The 27,366-nt window shown below is 39.3% G+C and overlaps 1 protein-coding gene and 1 pseudogene across 1 annotated transcript; both read right to left on the bottom strand.

The window, feature by feature from the left end:
* Positions 1–232: 232 nt before the first annotated feature.
* LOC148017400 (uncharacterized) lies at positions 233–3,400 on the bottom strand. The gene has a single exon (XM_087662825.1). The coding sequence runs from the start codon at positions 3,222–3,224 to the stop codon at positions 381–383; it is 2,844 nt and encodes a 947-aa protein (XP_087518951.1). The 5' UTR covers positions 3,225–3,400; the 3' UTR covers positions 233–380.
* A 14,335-nt stretch (positions 3,401–17,735) lies between these two features.
* On the bottom strand, positions 17,736–20,940 carry LOC148017399 (3-oxoacyl-[acyl-carrier-protein] reductase 5, chloroplastic pseudogene; annotated as a pseudogene).
* Between the last annotated feature and the right edge of the window lie 6,426 nt (positions 20,941–27,366).

Here is a 27,366-nt window from a genome sequence, read left to right as displayed (position 1 = left end):
TGATGAGCAACACAAAGTTCAAAACATTGAAAGCACCCAACACATCCTAGGAAGAACATACAATATGATAAAAAATAAGCAATATACAACTAAGCAAAGGAGATAGTCATGGATTGAGTCAATGCCATATATAGGTCACATGTTTTAAGTACTTACAAATGGCAAATGAAAAATTTATTATAAGTTTGTTAAAGTTTTACAAGTTGGTTAAACATGATCTACAACATAAAGTTTCTCAAGTATACAGTATGAGACCATAAGTCAAATCTATAAGGATAGATTTTATAACATGCTATTGCAATTGATTGGTTACTTTATTTAGAAGGTTGCGCATCTCTAAACCAATGCTAGAGTGAGAAGGAAGTGATACTTCAATATGGCTATCCACTTGTATCGGGGGATAGAGCAAGTGGGATTGGTGCTGCAAAAGGAGTTGGATTTTGAGACAATGTTGGTTTCTTACTATTTGTTCGAGCTCGAGGTGTCTCTTTACCTATCATAGGAGCACTTTTTGGTGGGCTGCAATGTTTTGAAAAATGCCCAGAGAGTGGAGAACTAGCAATGGATATTTCATTAAAGGGTGGGGAATTAGGTGATGGAGCATTGGGAAATAAGTTTGTTCTTCTTGGAAACCTACCAAACATTGAAAGAGGTGATGGAGCTAGTGTGGGTGCTAGGTTATTCAATGTTGATGATCTTGCACTTGGGTGATGACGATTGGATGGTGTTCGAGTAGGAGAGCTAGTACTAGGTAATGAGGGGGATGATGGAGTTGGTGTGACACTTGGATGATTAATATCCATAGAAGTTGGGGATAAGCTCACCAATGGTGATGGAGCTAATGGTTTAGAAATGGTTGATGTACAGTTATCCATAGTATGTGGTATTGAAGTAGTTGAAACAGAAGATGGTGATGTAGGGGACATTGATGTATATGATGGGGCCAATATTGGAGGTTGAATATGGATAGCAGGTGATAATGTTGGAGATATTGGTGGAGCTTGTAGACTTGAAGAGGATGGGGCCAATGTTGAAGTTTGACCATTGCTAGGTGCCATTGATGGTGCTATACTAGATGATGCCGAGGGAAATGAAGGTGATTGTGGAGGACTAGATGGGTTGGAGGTGGGAGGATAAATAGTTGACCTTGAGAGAGGTGATGCACTATGTGTTGGAGCAGTAGATATCGGTAGAGTACTTGATGGCAGTGGTGATTGTAGAGTAGTGGATGGGTGAGAGGTAGTAGGATCATTATTTGATACAAAGAGAGGTGATGGGGCAGGTGCGAGAGTAGTAGGTAGTGGTGTTATACCTTGGGGTGATGGCATAAGGGGAGGATTTGATGATGGGCTAGGGGGTATACTTGATGGAGATGATAAGGGTGGTGTAAGAGCTTGAGCATTTGTACTAAGAGGTGGTGTTGCAAGTGGGGGAGTAGACAATGGTGTATGCGTAACAGATGGTGGGCTAGAGATAGTGGGTGGCAATGACGTAGATGATGGAGCCAATGTTAGGCTTGCAGGATCACCTTTAGTGGGTGGTGTTGCAATTGTATGTAGAGATGTGGGTGGGCTGGACAACATGGTAGGGGGATGAACAAATGGTGAGGTGGCTGATGGAGTTGGTGATAGATTAGCGCCACCTGAGTTAAAAAGTGGTCTTGCCCTAGCAGGGGCAGGAGCACTAGTTAGCGTTGCTTCAGAAGTGGGTGGCTTAGGAGCATTAGATAGTGCGGAAGATGGAGTAGGTGTTGGAGCTTGAAGTGATGTAATTGGGGAAGGAGATGGGGATGCTTGCAACCTGGCAGATGTAGGTGGTTGAGTGGTAGTAGGAGGATCATCAAACCAGCTTGAGAGGGGTGATGGAGGAAGGGCTGGGGCTGGAGCTGAAGCATTAATTGTAGTCGTTGGTAGTGGTGTTACAATTGGAGGACTGGATGGTACTGTTTCCGGAGCAGTGGGGGGGTTCGGATTATTAGGTAGTGTTGAAGGTGGAGCTGGCGTTGGAGCTTTCCATGATGATGCCGTTGGGGATGTTGGTGAATTAGCAGACATAGATGTAGGAGGTTGAGAAGTGGGTGGGTTAGGGTTATTAGATGTTGTGGAAGATGAAGTAGGTGTTGGAGCTTGAATCGATGCTGATGTGCTTGGGGAAGGAGACGGGGATGCTGGTAAAGAAGCAGTGCTAAATACAGGTGGTTGAGCAGTAGTAGCAGGAGGATTATCAACCCTTGGAAGAGGTGATGGAGGACGAGATAGGGTAGGAGCTGAAATATTCGTTGCAGTGGTAGCTGGTGCCCCGCTATTTGGCGGAGGACCAGATGGCCTTGCTGGGGCCGGAGTAGTTGGGCCAGACAGAATAGCAGGAGAGTTTGAAGGAGATGATGTACCGGGGGCTGGGTTGATGATGGGAGTAGGCTGAGGTGCAAGTGGTGTCGTAGTTGGAGATGGCGCTTGACTGACAGGGCTAGCAGGAGGATTGGCGTTGAAAGCGGTTTGTTGTGGAGGACTAGCTGGGTCGCTAGAGTTAGTGAGCGGCTGTGTAGGACTGGCTGGTGATGTACTAGGGGTGGTGAGAGGATCAGTTGTACCAGGGGAAGGATATGAGATCGAGGGAGATGGCGCGGGAACTGTGGAAGCAGGTGATGGCTGATCAGGGCTTGGTACTGTTGTGCTAGTGGGGGGAGGAGCGTTGAGGCTAGGTGCTGAGATGCTAGAGTTATTAATGGATGGAGGAGGAGGAATGCTAGTAGCTGCTGGAGAGGCCGGGGCTGGGGCAGGGGAGCCAGTACGTGCGCCATTAACAGGTGGCGGTGGGGGGGTTTTAGAGGAGTGCCCGAAAGGGGCGCCCGGATGCAGTCGAGGTGCTGCTGGCCGACTAGGGGGAGTGACAATCGGAGGCGCCGGATTAATCATGTGATGATGCGGACCATAACTATATTGGGGGGGTGCATTGTAATGAGGATGGCTAATAGTTGGCGGGTCATAGTGATGAATGCGGGCGTAGCGGTCGTAATTTATAGGGGAGCTAGTCGAAGACGGCGAAGAGGAAGTACTTGAAGACGAATATGCCGAAGCAGCTGGAGAAGGAGGAGGGAATAAGGGGCGAAGGCATTCCACTTGCAGCAGTAGTCCGTGAGACAATAATATTATCATGAGAGCACCTGCCAGCCGCGCCAGCAGGACTACCATGAAGAAGGTTGAACACCCGACCTTCGCTGCCATATCTCTCTCTCTCTCTCTCTCTCTCAGCTCTCTCTCCCCGCGATCACTTGTAGCTTATCAAGCAGGCTTGTATAACAGGCAGTTGGATATAGAACTCACACTCCCAGCCTGCAGCTATTTATAGGGCCTGCATGTGGCGCGAGAAGGAGAGTTCGACATCGTCGATCGGAGAAGACAAATCAAAGGGAAAAACAATTCAAAGGCCAGCCGAAAGGCCACCTGCCGCTCTCAATATCGTCATCAATATCAGCACTTGAAACTTCCGCTGCTGTTCAACTCAAAATGAATTAAACTGCAGCCCAACATATCATTCCTCTAATTACACCTCGTCTTCTTCTCATTTTCATGCTTCTCCTTCGCCTCCTCATTTTCATGCTCATCATGGCGGCTGGGATCTCCTACGATATTCTTTTTGACTTTAAGACCTCGTTCATGTTCTATGCATGTCAACCCACCCACCTACCGCCTTACGCCCTCCGTTAAGCTTCTTGCTTTCCCAAAAGCATGTAAACCAGGATTCGGGAAAAAAAAATTTGAGGAAGAGGAAGTAAATCCTTTTCATCATCATTTGAGAAAGAAATATCGCCCATTGAGATGGTATCTTATACATATATTTAACAAATATAACTACATTTTTAGAAATTTGAAGAGGATTTATTTCCTTCTTCCAAATAATTGAGAAGGATTTTTGTCAAGGTGAACAAGTTCTAGGTTGAAGCGAACGTGTCTTTTCCCAAACCCTGATGTAAACGTCTCCTCTTATGGTATTATATAGCCATAAGTTCAAGTCCGAGGTAGGATATTAAAGAACCACTTCCTTTTTGGTTAAGGCAATGTGGCTAAAACATACATGAATGTATGATTGTGCAACAATGGCCGAAACAGAGACGGATCAAGGTGCCTGGATGGTCCTGGACATGTAAAGACCATGGTGTCAATCATTCTTGGACCATGCTTATTGCTTCACGTTATGGTGGGTTTGAACTAGTTTTACTAGGCTAAGCAAGTTATACAAATTGCGATCGCATACACATGGGTATGTGTGGGGCACCTCACATACCCAAAGAATGGAAATTGAGTACCAACAATACATAGCAAATATGGCCGATGAGCGAAGCCTAGCTCAAGCTAAGTGACTCCTTGTTGGTGTGTACTTTTGAACCACACAAATAATGTACCCAATTGCATTAACTCACATCCTTGCAACCAAATTACCAATTCTTTGGGATGGGTAATAAGCATTGTAGCCAATGTTAGAATGGCATTACCTATTATCACTTCAACCAATTCAAAGCAATTAAAGACCCTCAAATAAGGATATAGTGGTCGAGCTATTATGCAGAGCAATCAAAGGTCATCCAATTTTCCTTATGGAACTTTGTGCCTTGCACTCTCATACACATTGGCTTAGGCATTGTCAATGTTCACAATAAACATTTTCAATAACATATATGAAAACCTTTAACTCAAAATTATGGAGGGAATTTTGAATCAAATGGCATATGTTTGCCATTTTTATAACTATAAATTTTGGGAAGCTTAAGATTTTAAACCTTCTTTTTTAAAGTTTGGAGGGTTTTCTAAAACTTTTAGTATTATATAAAACCTCAATTTTTCATGAACACTGGCCACTATTGGTCCACTAAATTAATGTCATTTAGACCAATAATGTTTTACATGGAAAGCCTATTAGTACTAGAGTTTTTGACATAATTGAAGGTTTTCTACTGCTCATCATTTTCATAACTACCATTATAATATTTGTCAAGGCAAGAGCCAAAGTGTTATGTTCTTTTAAGGTTATGCACTCATCTTTGGTTCTTCTTCTTTCTTGATGTATTTGATAATAGAGCTATGAGCTTTGTCTTGCTCCTTAATTGCTCCTTCATTGCTGCATACATCTTGATTTTCTCTCTTGCCACTGGCTCCAATAATTTGATAGTAGAAAATCAACTCCATCCTTGAGGAATTGATAACTACATCAAGTCACATCATTAGTCCCCATTTTTTCTAATTTCATTTTATTTATTAGTTTTGGTAGAATCTACTTTATAATGAATGGCATTTCTAAATTATTTAGACACATGTACAAAAGATGCGAAAGCATTCCAATGTAGAAACAGACCTATTACTTGTTTCACATGGAGATACTTTGTAGTAATATATTGAGCAATTAATTGGTGCATTTGAGATACTGGAATATCTAGGTGCACTAATATATTGAATATGATGCCATTTAAAGGGTTGTGGAATGCTATTACAAGTATAAGAAGTGAAATGCACAATGAGGGCCCTTAGTGCATAAATAGTTGCAATTTTAGAATATGAATAGGGCTGGGTTCACACAAATATCATCTTTCTCAATACAACTATAAAAAATGACCAAAATTGTATAGTTTTCTTGGTGTTAATTTGTACCTTGTATAGCTCTATACATTGGCTTACTAGATGCTATCAATCAAGCAAGAGTCAGTTTAAGATCTATACTCAAGTATATGGTCTTTCCAATGAGATCTTTGTAGAGATGATTTTTCATCAAGTGTGAGTAGCTCGAGGAAGTTACTATATGTATATCCTCTACATCACATGCATTCAAGCCCTATTTATAAATATTCTTATCTGTGATTTTTTTCTGAATAAAACATAACCATTTTATACTATAAATAACACATTTATATTACACCCTTCTATAAGTAAAAAATGTATAATAATGGTATTTTAAAAATACAATTTTTTGAACTCACGTGATGCACACATATATTCATGAGTAACTTACCTGAGGTGAGTAGGTAGTGTTCTAGAGTTTATACTATAATTTATAAGTACAATCATCTCGCTCACTTCATAACCTTCGTTCTAGAAAAGCTAAGGAGCAACCCATTTTCTCTCCAACTAGTATTGGCTATGATAACATTGTAGTGGGTTTTGTAAACTCATATGTGAGGATCTTTAACTCAATAAGGTCTTATAATGTAGGTCTAAGAAATTTCACTAGTAGTTGAAATTTGTTTCTTCATTATGCTACTAGTTTAAGTAAACTCAAGATTTAATCTATTGGGATTACCTTATTATATGCTGATGGCATTTATTGATATTTTATACAACAAAATCACTAACATATCCAAATGACATATTTCTTGTACAAGATGGCATGACTAAAATGTATACACATGTAGTCAAAGGATACTAAACATAGCTCACTAACTAAATATAAAGAAATGAAAAGATAGGAAGGGAGAGAATAGGCACATCAAACTATGCCTATCATTAGCCTTGCTTGAGGGAATGGGTCTACAAAATGATCAATAGGTGTAATTGTAAGTTAGTCTTTGCCACATGTCCTTTGGAACACAAAATCAATCTTGGTAACATCGATAGCCACTAATTGCATGATAGTCCTTAATCTTGGCTCCTTCCTTGTTAAAACCTTCACCTTAAAGTACTATAGTCTTGAGCTGCTCATGTTCCTTATCCTCAGTAATGACTTAATGAGATCAGGGATAGGATTATTAGGTATGGACGTGTATCTTAGGTTTCAAACCTCAATACTACTCTTGAGAAAATCTTTTCAGATTAAGGCATTTGCAATGAACTCTTGTAGTATCTCTATTTGTCTCCTTGCCTCATGTTAAATCAAATTGTTGGATATCCATGATATACCAAAACTCTCAATGTAATTCACAAGAGCATTATTGATAAGGATTAAAAGGAAATGTGCTAAGATATGTAACCCAATGCTTAACTTGTCAAAGGGTCAAGGAAGAAATAATTAAGATGCCTGCAGAATTGAAATCCTTCAACATTCCATAAATGAAATGGGAGTCAATAAGTATAATCTTTATTGTTGGATTATCTACTACGTTTGGTGGGTATGATTCCATCATATTACTAGTAGGTAAATTGAACAAAGTTGCACATTGGATTGTGATCAAAACTACACCAATCATTAGATATTGCTCAGTTTACCTCTAAGTTTTGGACTAAGCCTCCAAATTTCATGGGCTACCAAAGAGCATAGTGAGTGAATCAAGGCTCCAAGTTTACCTCTAAGTTTTGAACTTGCTTATTCCGAGCCATCGGAACATAGTTACACTTTAATATTGCCTATCACCCCCAAACTAATGGCCAAACTGAGAGGATGAAATGAACCATAAAAAACATCCTTATAACTTACTCTGGCAGAGAATTGAGGCAATGAATTTTCTTATAAAAATTCTTATCAATAGTAATTAAAATGTCACTATTTCAAGCTTTGTATAGGAAAAAAATATCGCACACCCCTAATTTTTTCAAATCCCACTCTTAGGTTGAAATCATCCAATGTTATGCTTGAAGAAATGGGCTAATGGATTTAAACTATCTAACATGATATCAAATGCACCAAGATGAATACAAGGCATTTGCTAACCTTGAAAGGTCTACACGTATTAAGATGGTAAGCTCAACACGTGCGGATATTAATGATGACCCCCTGGTTAGATGGTTCTCCATGTCTACATATAGCACGCCATTGGTCATTATGATGTTCACATGGCTGCTAACTTATCGCTTATTATATTTGGTTTGTTACACCTGTATATAGTTGACACCTCAATAATACATTATGCTTTCCGAATCAAGGCATTCATAATAGCATTATGCTTTCCTAGATGATATTTGATTTTGAAATGAGCTCTTGTAGTATCTCTATCCATCTCCTTGCCTCATGTTAAATCCAATTGCTAGAAATCTGTGATATATCAAAACTCTCAATACATTTCACAAGAGCTTTATTGCCCAGGGTTAAAAACAAATGTGCTAAAATATGCAACCCAATGCTTTACTTGTCAAAGGGTCAAGGCATAAAGAATCAAGATGCTTAGAGAATTGAAATCCTTAAATATTTCATAAATGAAATGGGAGTCGAAGTATAATCTTTATTGTTGGATTATCTACTACCAATGGTGGGTATGATTTTTTCATGTTAGTAGTGGATAGATTGACCAAAGTTGCACACTTGATTCCGATCAGAACTAACTAGTTATTAGATATTGCTCAAGTTCACCTCTAATTTTTTTATCAAGGCTCAAAGTTTATGGGCTACCAAAGAGCATAGTGAGTGAATCAAGTCTCCAAGTTCACCTCTTAAGTTTTGAATTTGCTTATTTCAAGCCATTGGGACACAATTATAATTTAGTAGTACCTATCATGCACAAACTAATGGCCAAACTGAGAGTATGAAATGAACTATTAAATATATCCTAATGTGTTATTATGGCAAATAATCAAAGCAACGGATTGAGCATCTATCTTTTATAGATTTTTTAAATAATAATGCTTATCAATGGACAATCAAGGTGTCGTTATTTACAACTTTGTATGGGCAAAAATACTGCACACCCCTAAATGTTTCAAATCCCACTCTTAGGATGAACTCATCGAAGGCTATGCTTGAAGAAATGGACTAATAGGTTCAAACTATCTGATATGATATCAAATGTACCCAAGATGAAACATATTTAATCTAGAAAGGTCTACATGTGTTGCGATGGCAAGCTCAACACAAGCGGATATTGATGATGGACTCCATGATTAGATAGGTGTGCATGTCTACACTTAGCATGTCATTGGTCATTATGATCCTCACATGGCCACCAACTTATCACTTACTATATTTGGTTTGATGCACCTATCTATAGCTAGCATAGTTATAACACTAGTCAATTAATATAGTTAGTTATACACTATTTGACTTAGTAGGCCACCTTCCTTTATGTTGTATGCTATCTATACTTTGTGTGCATTGTATTGTGTGCGAAAGAAGAAGAAAAAAACCAACAAGAAAACATTTTGGACTCTATCTCTCATCTTGTGTTCTTGAGCGAGCTTCCTCTTGTGCATGTATGGTGTGTGTTTGGTGCAGTAGCTTAAGCAAGTCCCTCCAGCACATGATTCATGACATAGTATTAGAGTAGAACCATTGAGAGAGATTGGTTTTGAAGATTGAAGTGAAGTAGAAGAAGCAAGGGTTTGATCAAGCAAGGAACATGTAAGAAGCTCTCCCATTCTTCACTCTTTCTCTTGGATAGTGCACTCATCTCTTTGGTTCTTCTTTTTTCTCGATATCTCTATGAGCTTTGCCTTGCTCCTTAATTGCTCCTCCATTGTTGCATGCATCTTTATTTGCCCTCTTTCCATTGTCTCAAATAATTTCATAGTAGGAAATCAACTCCCTCCTTAAGGAATTGATGACTACATCAAGTAACATCTAGTAGTCTCCAAGTTTTTATGTATTTCATTTTATTAATCTTGGTAGAATCTACTTTATACTGAATGGCATTTCTAAATTATACATATACATGTACAACATATACAAAATCATTGTAGAAACATACATATTACTTGTTTTCCTAGAGATACTTTGTAGCAATATATTGAGCAATTGAGTAGTGTATTTGAGATATCAAAATATTTAGGTGCAATGATATACTGAATATGAAGTCATTTAAACGGTTGTGGAATGCTATTACAAGTATAAGAAGTGAAATGCACAATGAGCCCCCCATTACTTAGTGCATAAATTGTTGCAATTTTAGAATATGAATGGGGGTGATCTCACACAAATACAAGATTTAATCTATCAATATTAACTTCCATAATGCTTTATTAGCATGCTTTCTATAATAATAATTGGTTGTTTAAAGGTGATCAAATGAGTAAAATGGCAAAAAATTGGGTTTGGAGGAGATATTCAACTATATGGGATTTTGTCTCATGGCTTCAAGGGTCATATTGGAGACATAAATTTTGTAGTGTGTTGGAAGGTATTTATGGTTGCTTGGAATTCATCTGAGGCTTCATCCAAATATTCAACCATTATGCTTGTTGTTGCACATGTGATTTCTAGGTCGACTAACTCAATGGCCAATTCACATGGTAGGTTAGGATCCTATGTCTTCTTCTCAATGGTGTGGGGTACATTCTAATGAATTGGTCTCTCATTCACTTTTGTTTTGACTCTTTAAGTTATCCGTTTGCCATGTTTGGCCACCTTTTTTGTCAAGTTCCACCAAATCTGCTTACTAATCTCCCTTGCACACAAGCAATGATTGTATGTTTGCTCAAATTCAAGTCACATTTAGGTGCTTTTAAGTGTGATGCACGAATAAGGTTTCCTTGTTTCAAAGAAAATGCGATTTTAATTTAAAACAACATTGATTAGTTAAAAATTTTGAATTCAAAATGATTGTGCAGATACTATAGAATAATAAATATATATTTGTACAATGCTTGTATTGGCTCAATGGCATGGAGATTACTTCAGCATGGCCTCATATTATGTATTAAGATGCATTCCTGTGCAGTTTTTCTCATTTCACTACCTACCTAAGAATATGACAAAGCTTGCAAAATTTGTGAATAAGGGGTGGTGAGAATGGAAAAACCAGATTAAATGTGTTGATTTTCTAATCTTTTTCATATGCATATAAGTTGGTTTTTAGTATAAGAATGACAATAGTAGAGGTTTTCTCAGTACTATCTTTTACATTGCTACAATACATATAGTGAAAAGTATGAAAATATATAATTGTGCACATGGAACAGGTTGTTGTTTTTTCTTTGGTTGTGCACTTTAGAGCATTCCACCTTGTATGGAAAGAGCACAAAATCATAGTATTAGAATAAATCTCTTGGATATAGCATAGCAATTGCTTGAAAAAACTTGCTAACCTACGTGGAGTGGAAGAGAATCCCTAACTATAGGCTAGTGTATTTATTCTTAGAGGAAAGATTATGTGACATTATGAAAAGTCTCCTAGAATGATAACTATCAAGAGAGGAGTATATTACTATATTTTATATATTTCAAATGGTGCATCTTGAGGCTAATCCTTGGGATGTAAGAGAGCCATAGGGGCCATAGCAATCGGCTGGGGGTGCCCTTTATTTATGTGATTCAAGGTGAGATAGTCAATTACTTATGGGAAACTCCCTTGCTTGGAGTAAGAAGGGTAATTAGTTTAACTACAATCCAAAATTGTATCTACAAACTTGGCAATTAAAAGAATCATTTATAATACCCAAACGCTCATGGCTACAAGGCCATGTGGGGCCATTTGGCATGTCTAAGAGGCTAGCTAGAGCCCTCAGAGCCAATATCAGGATGGTTTTATGACAGGTGGTGCATTTGCCAAAATTTCAATAGGATTCCCAATCAAACCTGGACTCGAATCTTGAGTGTATGTCTCTTTGAAGAGTGAACTTCTAAGGCAACAAGAACAAGAGAGAAGGCCTAGACCTCTCATATTGATGGGTGCATTTCACAACATTTTATTCTTTCCATGTAAACCTCATCTTAGAATCATGTCAGGTGCAAATAGCTTTGGGAAGTGTAGTTTAAGACTTATATAGAAACCAATATTTATAAAGGCTTGCACACTTCCACCAAATAAGAGTGATTTCCTTTTTAATTAGAAAATGTCTTTCTAGAAGTAATTCTCTTTGGAAATATTTACCTATAATAATTATAGCATTGGGTGGATAGATTTGGAGGTGGGCCACATGATATTAAAAAAACCCCCTAGAACGGTGTCGAAGGGTTTCGAAAGCAAAGTCACAACCACAAAGGACCTTGACTAATTTCAGGATAGAAGATCAATCATGTGAATAATCCAATGTCAGAGATTGGTCTCATCATCAACTGGTTCAAGCCTCCAACTTCTTGAAATGCGGCATTCAAACTTGAATGTATGCAATACAAGTCCTCATTAAAGACAAACTCTGAATCAAATAATTTTGGCAACCATAAGGCAATCTCAGAACACAGTCTATAAAGTCCGCCTGAGCAAAAGCTGTTGTAATTTTTTCTATCCAGTGTGTAAGGTTTAACAATGGCAACTAAGTCAATTTTGAAGATATACAAGGCTGCAGCTCACTCAGGGTGAGTTAGAACCAGAAAAGCAGTCCATCTGATTGCTAGTCATTTCCTCTCATGGTGGATTGAATAGGATCACTAGCTTACATACAATTCTGAATGAAATAAATAGCTTCCACTCTTCAGCAACATCGATGTCCATACATTGCAATATCACTTTATAGACAGGTTTATGTTCTGACGGTGTACTCCAAGTACACAGAAATAGTTCGGAGTCAAGTTGTCGGCCTTTGAATGATGTTGTCATGACAGTTGTCAATTGCCAATTAGCGATCAGCACGCCTACTGATAAGATCATTGCCTCCTTCGGAAGGCATAGATAGTGTTCCACTCAAAAGCAATCACAGCTTTGATAGCAGTCGTCTTGACCATTGTAGGAATTCCTCTTTCAATACATGCTTTAGTCTTCTAGTAATTGTATATCTAGAATATATGTCTTGCAGTCATAGGGGCGTCCCGATCTAAGCACGTCGATATGTACACGACAGACCTAGTTCTTCACAACTTCTTCGATAAGGCACTCCGTGTCAATGAAGACCACATACAAAGGGTTAGTGCGGTTGCCTTGGTTGTTGGCGATCATCTCTACCCGAACGTGCTAACTGGTGCGCAGATCGGTCGTTGTATGCTCACGTAGTGAATCCCAGAAGGTCCCCAAGAACAATGAACTCTACCTTTTTGCACAAAAAACAATGTAAAAGCATGAACGACAAGAAGCAAGAGACCAATTGGGTTCAATCTCCCCCCATGCCTTATGTGAGCGCTTCACAAAGCATGTATTTTATGTATATTTCCATCTTCATGCTCAATAATAGACCAATTTACAAAAATATGACAAGCTTTTAGCTTTTGAGTTTGCCTTTTACAAAAATAGGAATTAAAGCTAATGGACGGTGCCCATAGATTCTGGCACGCCCAATCTCAATGTCCAAAATAGAAATAACATATCCGTGCGCATAGGCGCATACAAAATAATAATAAATAATTGATGCCTCAATAGACATAACAAAATATAGGCGTGGCGCCTATCAAAATATAATCCATAGGTCCAATACTCGCTAGACTCCAATGCTTTCCTCCGCCACTGCTGCTATCTCTACACATCAACTGAAGCATTCATAATCGTTAGTAAAATAATATAATTAAACCGACAAAAGTGAATACCTAGCAGTCTTCAGCTACATAAATAAATCAACTGGTTAGAAATAAATCCTAACCTTAATTTATTACGAGTGCGCACTCTAAACTCATAAACGTTTATTAATTTAATATGTATTTTGCGGAATCACCCACTATGGAATCACCCATGTACACACTAAATTAATGAAACGCCCGAAAAGGACAAGCATCCCCATCAACTTCTCACACAAAGAATCCACTTTGTGTATGAGCCCCGGTCATCTAAGTTTACGGAATCCACCGTAAAACCTCACGGAATCCACCGTGGAATATGCCTCCTGGCATCATACCCCCGGGGTGGGATAGCAATTGACCTCAATTGCTATTAGCTCAATGTGGAGCTAACAGAGTGGGGAAAGCATTTAAGTCTCTAGCGTGCATCCATTGTGCTTCCTCTACAGGATGGTTCTTAAATTTAACTAGATATCTAGAATACCTTCGGCCAGTTCTAGTGGTCATAAAGTCTGTGTCTATGATAGCTTCTGGTTCAAGTATTTTAGTTTCTTCCTCTAATAAAGGTGGGTTTTCATAAACAGGGTGGATAGGTAATTGGCCTCTAAATGGTCTCAATAAACTAATGTGAAATGTATTGTGAATTTTCCAATGAGATGGTAATTCTAACTTGAATGCATTATCATTAATTTTATGAATGATTCTAAATGGTCCATAGAATCTAGGAGCTAATTTGACAACTGGATGTCTATCTACACTTTGCAGTCTACATTTTTCTATTCTCAGCCAAACATAATCATCAACTTTGAAATTCATGCCTTATCTTTTCTTATTGGCTTGTTTGGTATATGATTGCTGGGCTTTAGCAATCATATCCTTAACCTCATCAAAAATACTGTTATGCATACTAGCAATATCATCAGCACTCTGAATTCTATTAGATAGAGATGCAACAGGTGTAGATAATCTATATCCATAAATGACTTCAAAAGGTGCTTTCTTTGTAGATGTGTGCGGTGTATTGTTATATGCAAACTGTAATAAATGCAAATGAGTGTCCCATGTCTGAGGTTTAGAGATAGTATATGCACGTAAAAGATCTAGAATGGTGTTGTTTGTGGCTTCTGTTTGTCCATTTGTTTCGGGATGAAATGCAGATGAGAAATCAATCTTTGTGCCTAGATTTGCAAACAGTGTAATCCAAAAATTGTTACAAAATCTAGAATCACGATCTAAAATAATCACTTTTGGCAATCCATGGTTAGCAAAAACAGTTTTCAAAAATAATTGTACTGCTTGTGATGCTGTTAAAGTTTTCTTACATGGAATGAAATATGCTTGCTTACTAAATCTATCTACAACTGTCCAAATCATGTCATGGTTAGATTTAGTATTTGGTAAACCAGTAATGAAATCCATAGAAATATGTTCCCAAGGTTTAGATGGAATAGACAAAGGCATTAGTAATCCATGCTGTTTACCATGATGTCTCTTAACTCTTTGACAAATCAAACATTCAGAAACAAAATTAGATACATCTGCATCCATATGCGGCCAATAAAAATCTTCAGTTAACATACGTAATGTAGATATGATACCTCTATGACCTTGATATGGGGGACAATGAATTTCATCCAAAATAAAAGATCGGAATGGAATAGTAACACACAGTCTCTTTTCATAAAACATAAATCCATCATTATATGACAATGAATCAACAAGAATGAAATTATTTTGAACTAATTTATTCCAATAAGAATAAAAAGTAATATCTTGGTGATATGTATCTTTCATAGCAATCAAAGAATCAAAAGATATGACAGAAATATTATGAATTGCAGGTCTTCTACTCAATGCATCAGCAACTACATTTTCTTTTCCAGGTTGGTATTGAATGATAGGATGAAAACTTTGAATGAAGGAAGCCCATTTGATATGACGGTCAGAAATTTGGGGTTGGCTAAGTAAATGTCTAATGCTTTGCTGGTCGGTCTTTATCATGAATTCTGAACCCATTAAGTAGTGTTTCCACTGTCTTAATGCTTGTACAACTGCTAATAGTTCTTTTTCATAGGTGGAATATTTCAGCTCAGAGGATTTTAGCTTAGAACTAGAATATGCTATTAGATGATTGTCTTGCATTAGTACGGCTCCTATTCCTGATCCGCTAGCATCGGTCACAACTAGAAAGAATGGTCTATTAAAGTCAAGCAACTGTAGAACAGGGGCATTGGTTAATGCATGTTTCAGTAAGTCAAAGGATTTCTGTTGATTTTCGGTCCATTGATAAACAATTCCTTTCTTGAGAAGTTTTGTTAATGGTAAAGCAAGTAATGAAAAATTACGTACAAACTTCCTATAGAAACTAGCAAGACCAAGGAATGAGCGTAACTCATGCACGTTTTTAGGAACAGGCCAATTCAGTATTGCATCAATTTTCTTAGGATCAACTTTAATTCCTTCAGATGATACAATATGACCTAAATACTCAATTTTTATCTTAAAGAATTCACTCTTTTCAGGATTTGCAAACAGTTGATTTTCTTTCAGTAATTGAAAAACTAATGACAAATGCTCATAATGCTCTTTTTCATTTTGACTAAACACCAAAATATCATCAATGAAAACAATCACACAGTACTGATATTTTAAAAAAATATGGTTCATCATTCTACTGAAAGTGGCAGGTGCATTAGTCAATCCGAATGGCATGTCTAAGAATTCGTAATGGCCAAACTGTGTTTTGAATGCAGTCTTAAATATGTCAGATTTATCTAGCCTCACCTGATGATATCCAGACTTAAGGTCAATTTTACTAAATATAGAAGATCCTTGCAGTTTGTCCATAAGGTCATCAACTCTAGGTATAGGATACCTATTCTTTACAGTGATCTTATTTAAAGCTCGGTAGTCAATACACATACGATAGGTATTATTCTTTTTCTTGACTAAGAGTACAGGTGCACCGAATGGAGAACTGCTAGGTCGAATTAAACCTCTATTTAGTAATTCTTCAACTTGACTCTAGATTTGTTTTTGCTCTATTTGATTGTGCCTATATGGTGCTTTGCAAGGTGGTTGTGTGCCAAGAATTAAATTAATCTTATGGTCTTCTGGACGTGAAGGTGGTAAACCTGGTGGTAGGTCTTCTGCAAAACAGTCCTTAAAATATGCAAGAAATTCCTTATGTCTAGGATGCATATGATTTTCCTTTACTTGCAATTCATTCACCCAAATGAGATATGATTTAGTACTCTTACGTAATGCACGTTTTGATTGAGTATGCGAAAGAAGTGGAAAAACATTAGATGCATGCATACTATATAATGTAATAGATTTTCCTTGAAAATTAATATTCATTGTGTGTGTGGAATAATCTATATTTGGATTATGCTGGTGTCGCCAAGGCATTCCTAAAATAATGTCACTTGACTGTAATGGAACAACTAAGAAATTTCTTCTTTCAGTGTATGAACCAATTTGAATCTCTAAATCTTGAACTTCTTGTGTACCATTATACCTAGTACCTAAAAATACAGCTTTTATGCGATAATGCATAGGTACAGTCTGTAATTTCAATTCCTTTACCAATTTTGCTGAAATAAAATCATGAGTACTACCGTCATCATGCAAGATAGTCTTTTCCTTTCCATGCACCAAACATTTCATAGTCAATAATGAATGTGGAGTAGGCATACCTGGTAAAGTGTCGGAAGTAGTAGTAGTGTCGTCCTCATCTTTAGTGAAATCAGGCATATCCTCATGCTCGTCTTCGTCCATGGCTCCAAGATAGTTGATATGAGCTGGTGGCTTCTTTGTATGACAATTTGCTGCGAGATGTCCAGGATGGTGGCATTTATAGCATACTATTGGCTTGGCTTTGGTTACATTATTTGAAATGACTGGAAGTCTAGGTACATTTGGATTTTCTTGTGGAATAGGCTTAGGATTTGGATTGACATTGGATGGTAATGCAGGTGGTTTAGCCCAATTCTTGCGGAAAGATGGTGAAGAGAAACGACCTGGATTAAACCTTCTAAAATTGGAATTGAATTGTTTAGATCCATAATTACCATTGGCTTGGAATTGCTGTGGTCGTATGTCTCTACCGCGTAGCTTATCTTTAGTGTCGTGAGCTAGTGAGATGGCGTCTTCAAGGGTAGCAGGCTTGAACATGTTCACTTCAGCATAGTAATGTCCAAGAAGTCCAGACATATACTTCCGCTTATGTGTCATCTCTGGTACGTCTTCAAGCATGCGTAGCTGTAGGAGTGCATTCCAAAAATGCTCTGTATACTGTAGTATAGGCTCACGATCCCGTTGTTGAAGTAGATCCCATTGCTTGATAGCCTTCTCATGAAATTGTGGTGGAAGGAAATTCTGCATGAACTTCTTCTTGAAATCTTCCCAAGTAGCAGGACATTTTATGCTCTTGCGTACTACAGTCCACCAAAGTGATGCTCTGTCTACCAAATGATTAGTAACACACTTGATTTTATCTTTTTCTGGATAGGTTTCCCCATGGAAATAGTCATCAAACTGGCTAATGAATGATAAAACAGTCTTTCCTTCTCGTATGCCATTGAAAGTGTGAAATTTGAAACTTCGTTTACTTATCTTTGATTCCTTGCGAATGGTTTGAGCTTCAAGAGTGGCGTCGATGGTACGTCGAATCAAATCTTCAGCTTGAGGTTCTTCTTTGTCGGTAGACGCTCTTTGTAATTTTATCAATTGCGCGTGCCATGCTTGCCTAGCCTTTCGTTCTTCTTCCAATTGCAGCATGATTAGATCCAGCTTTTGTTCCATGGTAGGCTCAGATAGGTCGTCTTCAGCCATAGGATCATCCATATGTGGTTCCGTCATCCTGTAAAACTCAAAAGACCTTTCTCACTCAAAATCAGGTTAGCGGGATGAGCGTAGCTCAAATTCGGGGTTACAAGGCTATGTATTTTTGGGTATTTCTTTCTCAATTTTTAGAAAATCTGCGATATTTTCTTCTTCGTATGCTGAAAATACTTCAGCGGACCTGCGGATAGGTAGAATACTTTGCCGCGAACAACTTTGCAGTTCAGAGTTTTTGCGCAGGAATAGCCCTTCTAGGAGTTTTGAGCACTAGTCAGTTCTGACTCCAGTTGATTAGTCTAACTTACAGAATTGCAGACTTAGCCGACTTGCAGAGTTGCACACTTACAGAACTTAGTGAACTTGCAGAACTTCATTACAGTCGATTTGCAGGACTTGACTTCGGAAGTGCAGAACCCAGAGTTTGTTAACTTGATTGTCTTGTCTGACTTGCAGAAAGTTTAGTGTCTTAAGCTTAATAACTTAAGCTTATGAAGGAGGGGCTAATCGTGGAAAAACGGCGCAGTATATGAGGACGTGGGCAGCCGTTCGATGCCGTCGCGGAATTTTCGGGCCCCCTCTTATACCTCGTGATGAATTTCTGAAGTGATTAAGCTTCTTCTAAAGCTTAAGTCAAGCTTAAACTTGAGAGAGAGAAGAGATATGAAGTTTTCTCACAGTATATCCACGACTTTGGTGAAGGAGATGATTGTGTGGTCCTCCGCCTGTACAGCCTGGTCCTTCGCGATCTGACAGTAGAAACAGGGGTTCTTGATTGCCAGAAGTCTGCCTGTATCGACGGTTCGTGACGAGATTGACTATAGAGCCCGATCGTTCCAGGAGCTCCGCCTTCGCCCGAGATGGGTAGCGATTGGAAGCTCTTGATCTTAGCTCCACTCTGATACCACTGGTGCGTAGATCGGTCGCTGTATGCTCACGTAGTGAATCCTGGAAGGTCCCCAAGAACAATGAACTCTACCTTTTTGCACAAAAAACAATGTAAAAGCATGAACGACAAGAAGCAAGAGACCAATTGGGTTCAATCTCCCCCCATGCCTTGTGTGAGCGCTTCACAAAGCATGTATTTTATGTATATTTCCATCTTCATGCTCAATAATAGCCCAATTTACAAAAATATGACAAGCTTTTAGCTTTTGAGTTTGCCTTTTACAAAAATAGGAAATAAAGCTAATGGACGGTGCCCATAGAGTCTGGCACACCCAATCTCAATGTCCAAAATAGAAATAACATATCCGTGCGCATAGGCGCATACAAAATAATAATAAATAATCGATGCCTCAATAGACATAACAAAATATAGGCGTGGCGCCTATCAAAATATAATCCATAGGTCCAATACTCGCTAGACTCCAATGCTTTCCTCCGCCACTGCTGCTATCTCTACACATCAAGTGAAGCATTCACAATCGTTAGTAAAATAATATAATTAAACCGACAAAAGTGAATACCTAGCAGTCTTCAGCTACATAAATAAATCAACTGGTTAGAAATAAATCCTAACCTTAATTTATTACGAGTGCGCACTCTAAACTCATAAACGTTTATTAATTTAATATGTATTTTGCGGAATCACCCGCTATGGAATCACCCATGTACACACTAAATTAATGAAACGCCCGAAAAGGACAGGCGTCCCCATCAACTTCTCGCACAAAGAATCCACTTTGTGTATGAGCCCCGATCATCTAAGTTTACGGAATCCATCGTAAAACCTCATGGAATCCACCGTGGCATGGAATCCACCGTGGAATATGCCTCCTGGCATCACTGACAGACGCTGACGCAGGAGTAGGTAGTCCCCAAGTCAATCTCGATGGCACTGATCCCTCTAGGACAGCTTCTATGTCCTATGTGCGAACTCCTTGTTCACTAACTTTGTGTCAGCTTCTAGTCCATCCTAGCAGACCACTACGTATGGAACACTCGAATTCAATCGCGCTGTCTGTTCATCATTGCAGTCCTCTTCTCCTTGTGCTGACTCGGGATGCAGCGCCTTCTTCTCATTGTGCTCACTCAACCGCAAAATGAGTCGTGATTCTGCATCACTTCTGATGCCTTCACAGCGGCTTCCTCAGTTTGTTGTTGCTGCAAAGCATAGCATATGTAATCCTTGCAACTTCTCTATCTCTTTTTCAACATTGGCGGTGGCCTGTAACAAAGCCATCCCATGAAAATACTACCATCTATGCTGATCACCCCCCTACTTCCTCCAAAGCTTGTTTTCCTCCTCTTTCCCGTTGCTTTTTCTTCTCCCCAGCTCGATAAAGCTCTTCTCTCTGACAAGAAAAGCCGCTTCTCCCATGCTAATGTTGCAGTAATATTTTTTTTAAATGCATATTCACGAGCTGTCGTCTTTGTGAGCCCAATGACACCGACTTTTTCAGCACTGTAGTTCGCTTGACCTACATTGCCAATCAAACCAACAACTGATGATATATTTATGATTCTTCCCTTTCTCTTCTTCATCATTATCTTCGAAGCTGTCAGAACATCAATAGTGCTCCATTTCTCAACTGTAGTTTTCATGATGGTATCAACATTCTCCTCCTTTGAAACATCTCCACCACAAATGAGGGCTGAGCCACCCATCTCTTCAATTCGACTAGCGACATCCTCAGCCTCTTTTGATGACCGCGCATAATTGACAAGAACCTTGCAGCCCACACTTCCCAAAGCAAGAGCGATTGCCTTCCCAATGCCTCTAGAAGCACCTGCTACAATTGCAACAGGAGCCTCAACTAACTTTGCAGCTTCCACAGTGGCCTCTTTTGTCATAGTAACCATAGATCTGACAGTTGTTACAGTAGTTGGCCGTATGGTGAGGGGAAACAAGTCCTTTGATACACAAAGATTGGGCACAAATGCATGCATACATGTCAACTAGAGCATTACATATAAGTTCCTCTTGCTCCAAACCCCTCTACACTTTACTGCCCATGCAGAACAAAAATGCCAATACAACAACTAAGTATGTACAAAGTAACAAATCTCACACACACAACTTTGGTGGATTCCACACCTCGGATGCGCAGCAGTACGACATCCACCCCCTCTAATCTTGCGCATCCTCCGGATGGGCCAACTACCCATGATCACTGTCATCAAGATCCACAAATAGATCAATCTCTTCATTATGTATTTCCGGTATTTCAACAAGATTATCTGTCATATCATTTGTTTCTTCTATTGGAGTTTCTTCTCGTTGCTCTTCTCTTGCAAAATCTTCCAATGCATAATCCTCATCATCTCTTTTCTTGAAAATCTTGATACTTTTTCCTGCAATAGGCACTCTAAGCACTGTCCCATCCAATTCTGTCAGCTCATATGTTGCATTATCAAAGACATGTCTGACTATGTACGGTCCAAACCATCTTTTCACCATCTTCCGAAGTGCAGTATACTGATTTTCAAGGCTGCTATCAAAGACTAATACCCAGTCTCCCTCTTCTATTGCTCTAGGCCGCAAGCAATGCCTGCTGTCAAACCTATCCTTATTTCTAAGTCTAGCAACCTTCAACCTGTCAATAGCTAGCTGAATATCCTCTGGTCTTCTCTCCAACTGCCAGATCCGAAGAGCTAAGAGCTCCTCTCTCGTCAAATCCTCCTGCGAAGGTAAAACTGACCAAGTCAAAGCACAAGTCTTAGTCGGCATAACCGGTTTCTGACCATACATCAACTCTGCGGGCATATATCCTATGCTAACACTGTGAGTCGTACGATCAGCCCACAAAGCAAATGGTAGAAGTCTCGGCCATTCTCCAATCCGTCCTCTGCATGCTTTGGCTAATGCTTTCACTATCGGTGGATGTCCTCTTTCACTCTTCCCATTTCCCTCTAGATTGTATGCTGTGGTTAGAGCCAACTTGATTCCTAGTTGAGAGAAAAACTCCCTAGCTTCATCTGCATCCAATTCACCGCGATCTGCAGTGATCTTACCCACACAGCCATACCTGTAGAAAATTTCTTCCAATAAGAACTTACATACTGCACTAGTGGTCTTCGTTCTCAAAGGTCTGCCCTCAACATGATTGGTAAGATCCTCTCTAGCCAAAACAATATATCTCATCTGCCATATACCCATAGGCATAGTAACCAAGTCAACTAACCACTTCTAATGAATGCATAGCGGATAGGTCGGATGAAGCTCATCTCGATGACGCACTACGGAATACATCTGACAGTCTCTGCAAGTCTCTACAAAGTGAGAAACATCTCTATACATGCCTTTTCACCAATATTTCTCCTTGATTTTCTCATAAGTAGCCCACACTCCTCTATGACCAGTCCAAGGACTCTCATGAAACTCCCTCATCACCTGTAACTGTGTCTCTTTATTGCAGACAACCCGCAAGGGTAATCCACCTCTTTTCTTCAGGTGCTTCCAAAGAAATCCGTCCTTGAGAAAATAACCATAGGCTTTTCTTCTAATCTTCTTGAACTCTTCATGTGTCCATTCATCTCTTTTGCTTAGTGTACTAAGGTACTTGCCAATCTGCAACCAATCTCCAACATAGAGTTCTTCTATGAAAGCCACAATATCATAGACATGGCAAACATGATCAACCATAGCGGCTGAAATTTTTGCATCATCCTCTTCTGCAAGTAGTGTCATCATCATATCTAGCTCTAGACAACATATCTGCCACTGGATTATCCTTTCCTGCTATGTGTTTAAATTCTGGATTTAATGACTTGATGTATGCAATCCATCTCAACATAGCTATATCCAGAGTAGAGCAACTCGTAATCATACCTATCAATGGCAAGCAATCTGTCTCTACCACAACCGAGGCGCCAATAAAGTACTCCTTATCACATTTGAGAGCCGTAACAATCCCCAGTAACTCCCTCTTGATTTGCGGATATCTCCTCTGTCTCTCGTTTAGGACTTTCGCCCGAAACCGAATAGCATACATGTTTCCATCTGCATCATCTTGACCCACAGCCCAATCTATGCCAATTAGACTAGTGTCAAATGTCAATACAATAGGCCTTCCACAATTATAATCCACTTTCCTGAGAGTAGGAGCAATCTGCAATAACTTCTTCAATTTCCGCATAGCTCTAGTGTGGCTCTCATCCCAATAAAATTTCTGCCCCTTTTGAAGCAGCTGATATAAACAATCTGCTATGTGTGCAAAATGGGGTATCCAAATCATATAAAACACACAAGCTCCAATGAATCTCCGTACCTCTGAATTGGTAGAACAATACTCCGTAATCTTGCCTATAGCATCCACCTTCTCAAGTGAGGGTTTCCTGCCATAATACCCACACATATGTCCAACAATGACAACCTCATTTACTCCAAAAACAAATTTTTGCCCTGATAGTGTCAAATTCACTTCTTCTAACCTGGCCAAAATCTTTTCACAAGCTGAAATATGATCAACCACAAAATATATGCATCCCTGCTCATTTAGACTCTCATTCTTCTCTTCTTCTCCACATCCCTTAATGGGCACATCATCCAAGAAAGGCATGGTAAGCTGAGGTATGTAATCACGAAGGACCTTATGCATGGCATTCATCATATGCGCAATAGAATTAGTGGCACCTTGAGGCAAGGTACACATCCTGACAAGCCCAATAGGAGTTCTCATAGTGGTTATATCCCTGCTTTCCAAAGCCAGCTGAAATTGATCATATCCCGAATACAAATCACCTAAAGAATAGATGGCACGTCCAGCAAATGCTTCTGCAAACTCATCCACAACTGGACCTATACCAACATTCCTGATAGTAACTCTGTTTACTGGCTACATGTCCTGTATAAATCGAAGAGTACCATTCTTCTTTGGAACCGTAAACCACCTATTTGAGTATGGTGCAGATGATGGCTCTAGGATTCCCATCCTGATTTTCTCATTCAACAAGTCAATTAGCTTTGGCAAGTGTGCCTTAGGCACTGGAATAGGTCGGAGGTTCCATGGAATATGAGGAATAGTAAAGATCACCATAGGAGCAATAATATCCGGATTCACACATCCAATCTCATGCGGGAAAAAAGTAAACCCCCTTTCATGTCACTCAAGCATCTCCTGAAAGCATTACTTCTCTGTGGGTAGCAAGAAATCACCATTTCCAATTTTTAATTTAGCAAGAGTCTCTGCTGAAAATTTATGGCCTATATGCTCTGGATTCCTCAAAATTGGCTGTTTGGCAGCCCTCTCTATTTGTTGATCACTGTCAGGTGAAAGCGGTACAGCTACCGGCTTCACCTTCTTATCCACGATCTTGTATTTTGTGTCAACCCTAGCTTCATTATGATCCTCTGTATTACTCAAATCTTGCTATAAATCAGCAATTCTACACTCTAGTGGTGACTGAATATCCTCAGCCCTCTGCTCTATGGACTGCATAGGAACAGCCCTAAACTCTGGATGCTGAAATATTTCAACAGTAAACTCTGTTGGTTGAAAGTTTTCAGCCCTCTGTGTCTCTGTAGGCTGATTATAATCAGCCGAAAACTCTGTTTGCTGAATTTCTTCAGCAGTCAACACTTTTTGCTGAGTCATCTCAGCCTCTGACTCTATCTGTGATACAAAATCTTCAATTTCATGAAACATGTCCAGGGATTGCACTAATACATTACTGTGACAACTCTGCATATCAGTTTTCAGCATATTTTCCATCTCTATCATCGTATCTGCACAAACCATACTATCATACATCCCATCTATATGCTCATCATCCTCTAAAATACTTGCATTTTTCAAATTTTTCTCATTCCTGCATATATACTCCCTGGCAGCTCTAGGCAACTTAGAAGTCTTCTGATAACTCATCAAACTGTTTGCTGAAATTCCAACAAAACTGGAGGAGAAAACACTGCTGCGAGGAGGCGAGAACTCCAATCTCCTTTGCTCTGTACCACTGTCGTCTCGCAAAACAGCGGTACCTAATGAAAACCCGAATCCCTCACAATGGGCAAAGGTGTATCTCTAAGAGTATCCCTGTTTCTAACATGGTTCACACACACAGTCATAAACTGAACTGCTCTCATACCATCTTTACTGTGAATCCATGCATAAGTAGATCCACCATCCATTACTTTTGTTTCCATGCGTATCTATGTGATGAATGGCTGTCTAAGAATTATGGGATAAGAGCATGAATCCTACACAAAGAAATGGAAATCCTCCTCTACATCTCCAATAGAAACCTTGGCACTGGGACAGGCAGCATACAAATCACCTGCAGTGTTGGCGGCTCTCATACGCCACCCATGCTCTACATCCATAGGCCATCTATTACTTTCATAAACTCCATGAACTATGAGATTAATCTCTGAACCATGATCCACCAAAGCAACATAAGGCACCTGTTTCTCTCCAATTTTTACCATCGTTTCTGTAGTTGCCCTAGCCCAATGACTCCGCAAAAAGTGACTACATGGTATCAAGACAGGCTCATCAGTTTCAGCATAATGCATAGGCTGAACCCTCTTCTCTATCTGTGGAAAAACAGAAGCATTCTCAACCATAACCTCATCCTCATCCTCATCCAACTCCCCAATCAAAACTCCCTATGTATCAGTAGTAGGCAATGCATGTCTTTTCCTCTTCATGACTTCTTGGAACTGATCTTGAAACTCTCTTTTCGAGATGCCCAAAACCTCAGAAATAGTAAAATCACCTCACTGCCAAGTATCTTGTCATTAAAGATTTTCTTCATGTCCGTAGATGTTTCAATATCAAACATCAATCTAAACCCTGGCTGCTTCCTCTCTCTAGGCTCTTGCCTCTTTTCTTTCTTTTGAGCATCTTCCATCTATCGTTCTGGCCCTGGCCTCAAAGATGGTCTTGCAGTAGGTGGAGTAACAAACTCACCCCCTCTAGTCTTTTTAGCTGCATTTGGATTTTCTTCATCCCTCTTACGCTTCTCCTCAACAAGTACATCTGCTCCCTGAGACTTAGATGCTAGAACCTGCACTAGTCAAAACAGTCTGCTGAATTTTTCCCTTGTTTGCCGTCTCCATAGCATAAGTCCATAATGCTGACACAAAAATAGTTCGGAGTCAAGTTGTCAGCCTTTGAATGATGTTGTCATGACAGTCGTCAATTGCTAATTAGCGATCAGCATGCCTACTAATAAGATCATTGCCTCCTTCGAAAGGCATAGATAGTGTTCCACTCGAAAGCAATCACAGCTTTGATAGTAGCCGTCTTGACAATTGTAGGAATTCCTCTTTCAATACATGCTTTAGTCTTCTAATAATTGTATATCTAGAATATATGTCTTGCAGTCATAGGGGCGTCCCGATCTAAGCACGTCGATTTGTACACGACAGACCTGGTTCTTCACAGCTTCTTCGATAAGGCACTCCGTGTCAATGAAGACCACATACAAAGGGTTAGTGCGGTTGCCTTGGTTGTTGGCGATCATCTCCACCCGAACATGCTGACAGACGCCGACACAGGAGTAGGTAGTCCCCAGGTCAATCTCGATGGCACTGATCCCTCTAGGCCATTTGAAAAGTAGGAGATTGATGCAATTGGCTCTCTTTCATGTAACAATGCTTGAAAGAAATATATTATAGTGGGAGTGGACTACATGACTAGATGGATAGAAGTTGTTGCCACAACTAGGATCGCTGCCAAAGAAGTGAGATTATTATTTTTTTGAATCGATTTGTTGTGCATATTTGGAACTCCAGTAGAGATTATTTCAGATAGGGGACTAGGCTTTTATGGGGACCTTGTAGAGGACCTCATGTCACGAGGCTAGGCATCAAACATAGGCATTCTACTCCTCATTATACCCAATACCATGGGTTAGCAGAGAAAGTTAATGGAATGATTTGTAAAATCATCACTAAATAGGTTAATGATAAGTCTAAGACTTGGGATAAGTATTTGAATACAACCTTATGGACCTACTATACCTCATTCAAGACATTCTTGAGGTTCACTCCATTTTATTTGGTCTAGGCTAAGGGGCACTCTTGCCCATTAAGATAGAGCTAGCTAGATGAAGGTGATGGAGAGGAACAATCTTAGACTTAAGGAGAAGATCAAACAATGCATTCAAGACCTTGAAAGATTACAATTAGACAAAAGGAAAAGGAAATCCAATATTATGCTATCTTAAAAGAGTCTCTTATGCTTAGGTATGATAATAGGTTTGACAACAGAAATGATGGAAAGTTTGAAGCAAATGGAAAGGATCTTTTGTTGTACTAGAGAGGTACTCCAATTGTAGTTATCAATTAGAGCACATCTCAGGCAAGAT

The sequence above is a fragment of the Lygodium microphyllum genome, chromosome 22 (genome assembly GCF_053477565.2).
Source record: "Lygodium microphyllum isolate KBCC chromosome 22, Lygodium_microphyllum_v1.1.10, whole genome shotgun sequence".
Taxonomy (NCBI): Eukaryota; Viridiplantae; Streptophyta; class Polypodiopsida; order Schizaeales; family Lygodiaceae; genus Lygodium; species Lygodium microphyllum.
The sequence above is the reverse complement of the archived record's forward strand: the minus strand, read 5'-3'. Positions and strand labels throughout refer to the sequence as shown.

What these genes read in the sequence shown, in the direction of transcription:
- LOC148017400 (XM_087662825.1), bottom strand. Translation starts at nt 3,224, where the DNA reads ATGGCAGCGAAGGTCGGGTGTTCAACCTTCTTCATGGTAGTCCTGCTG.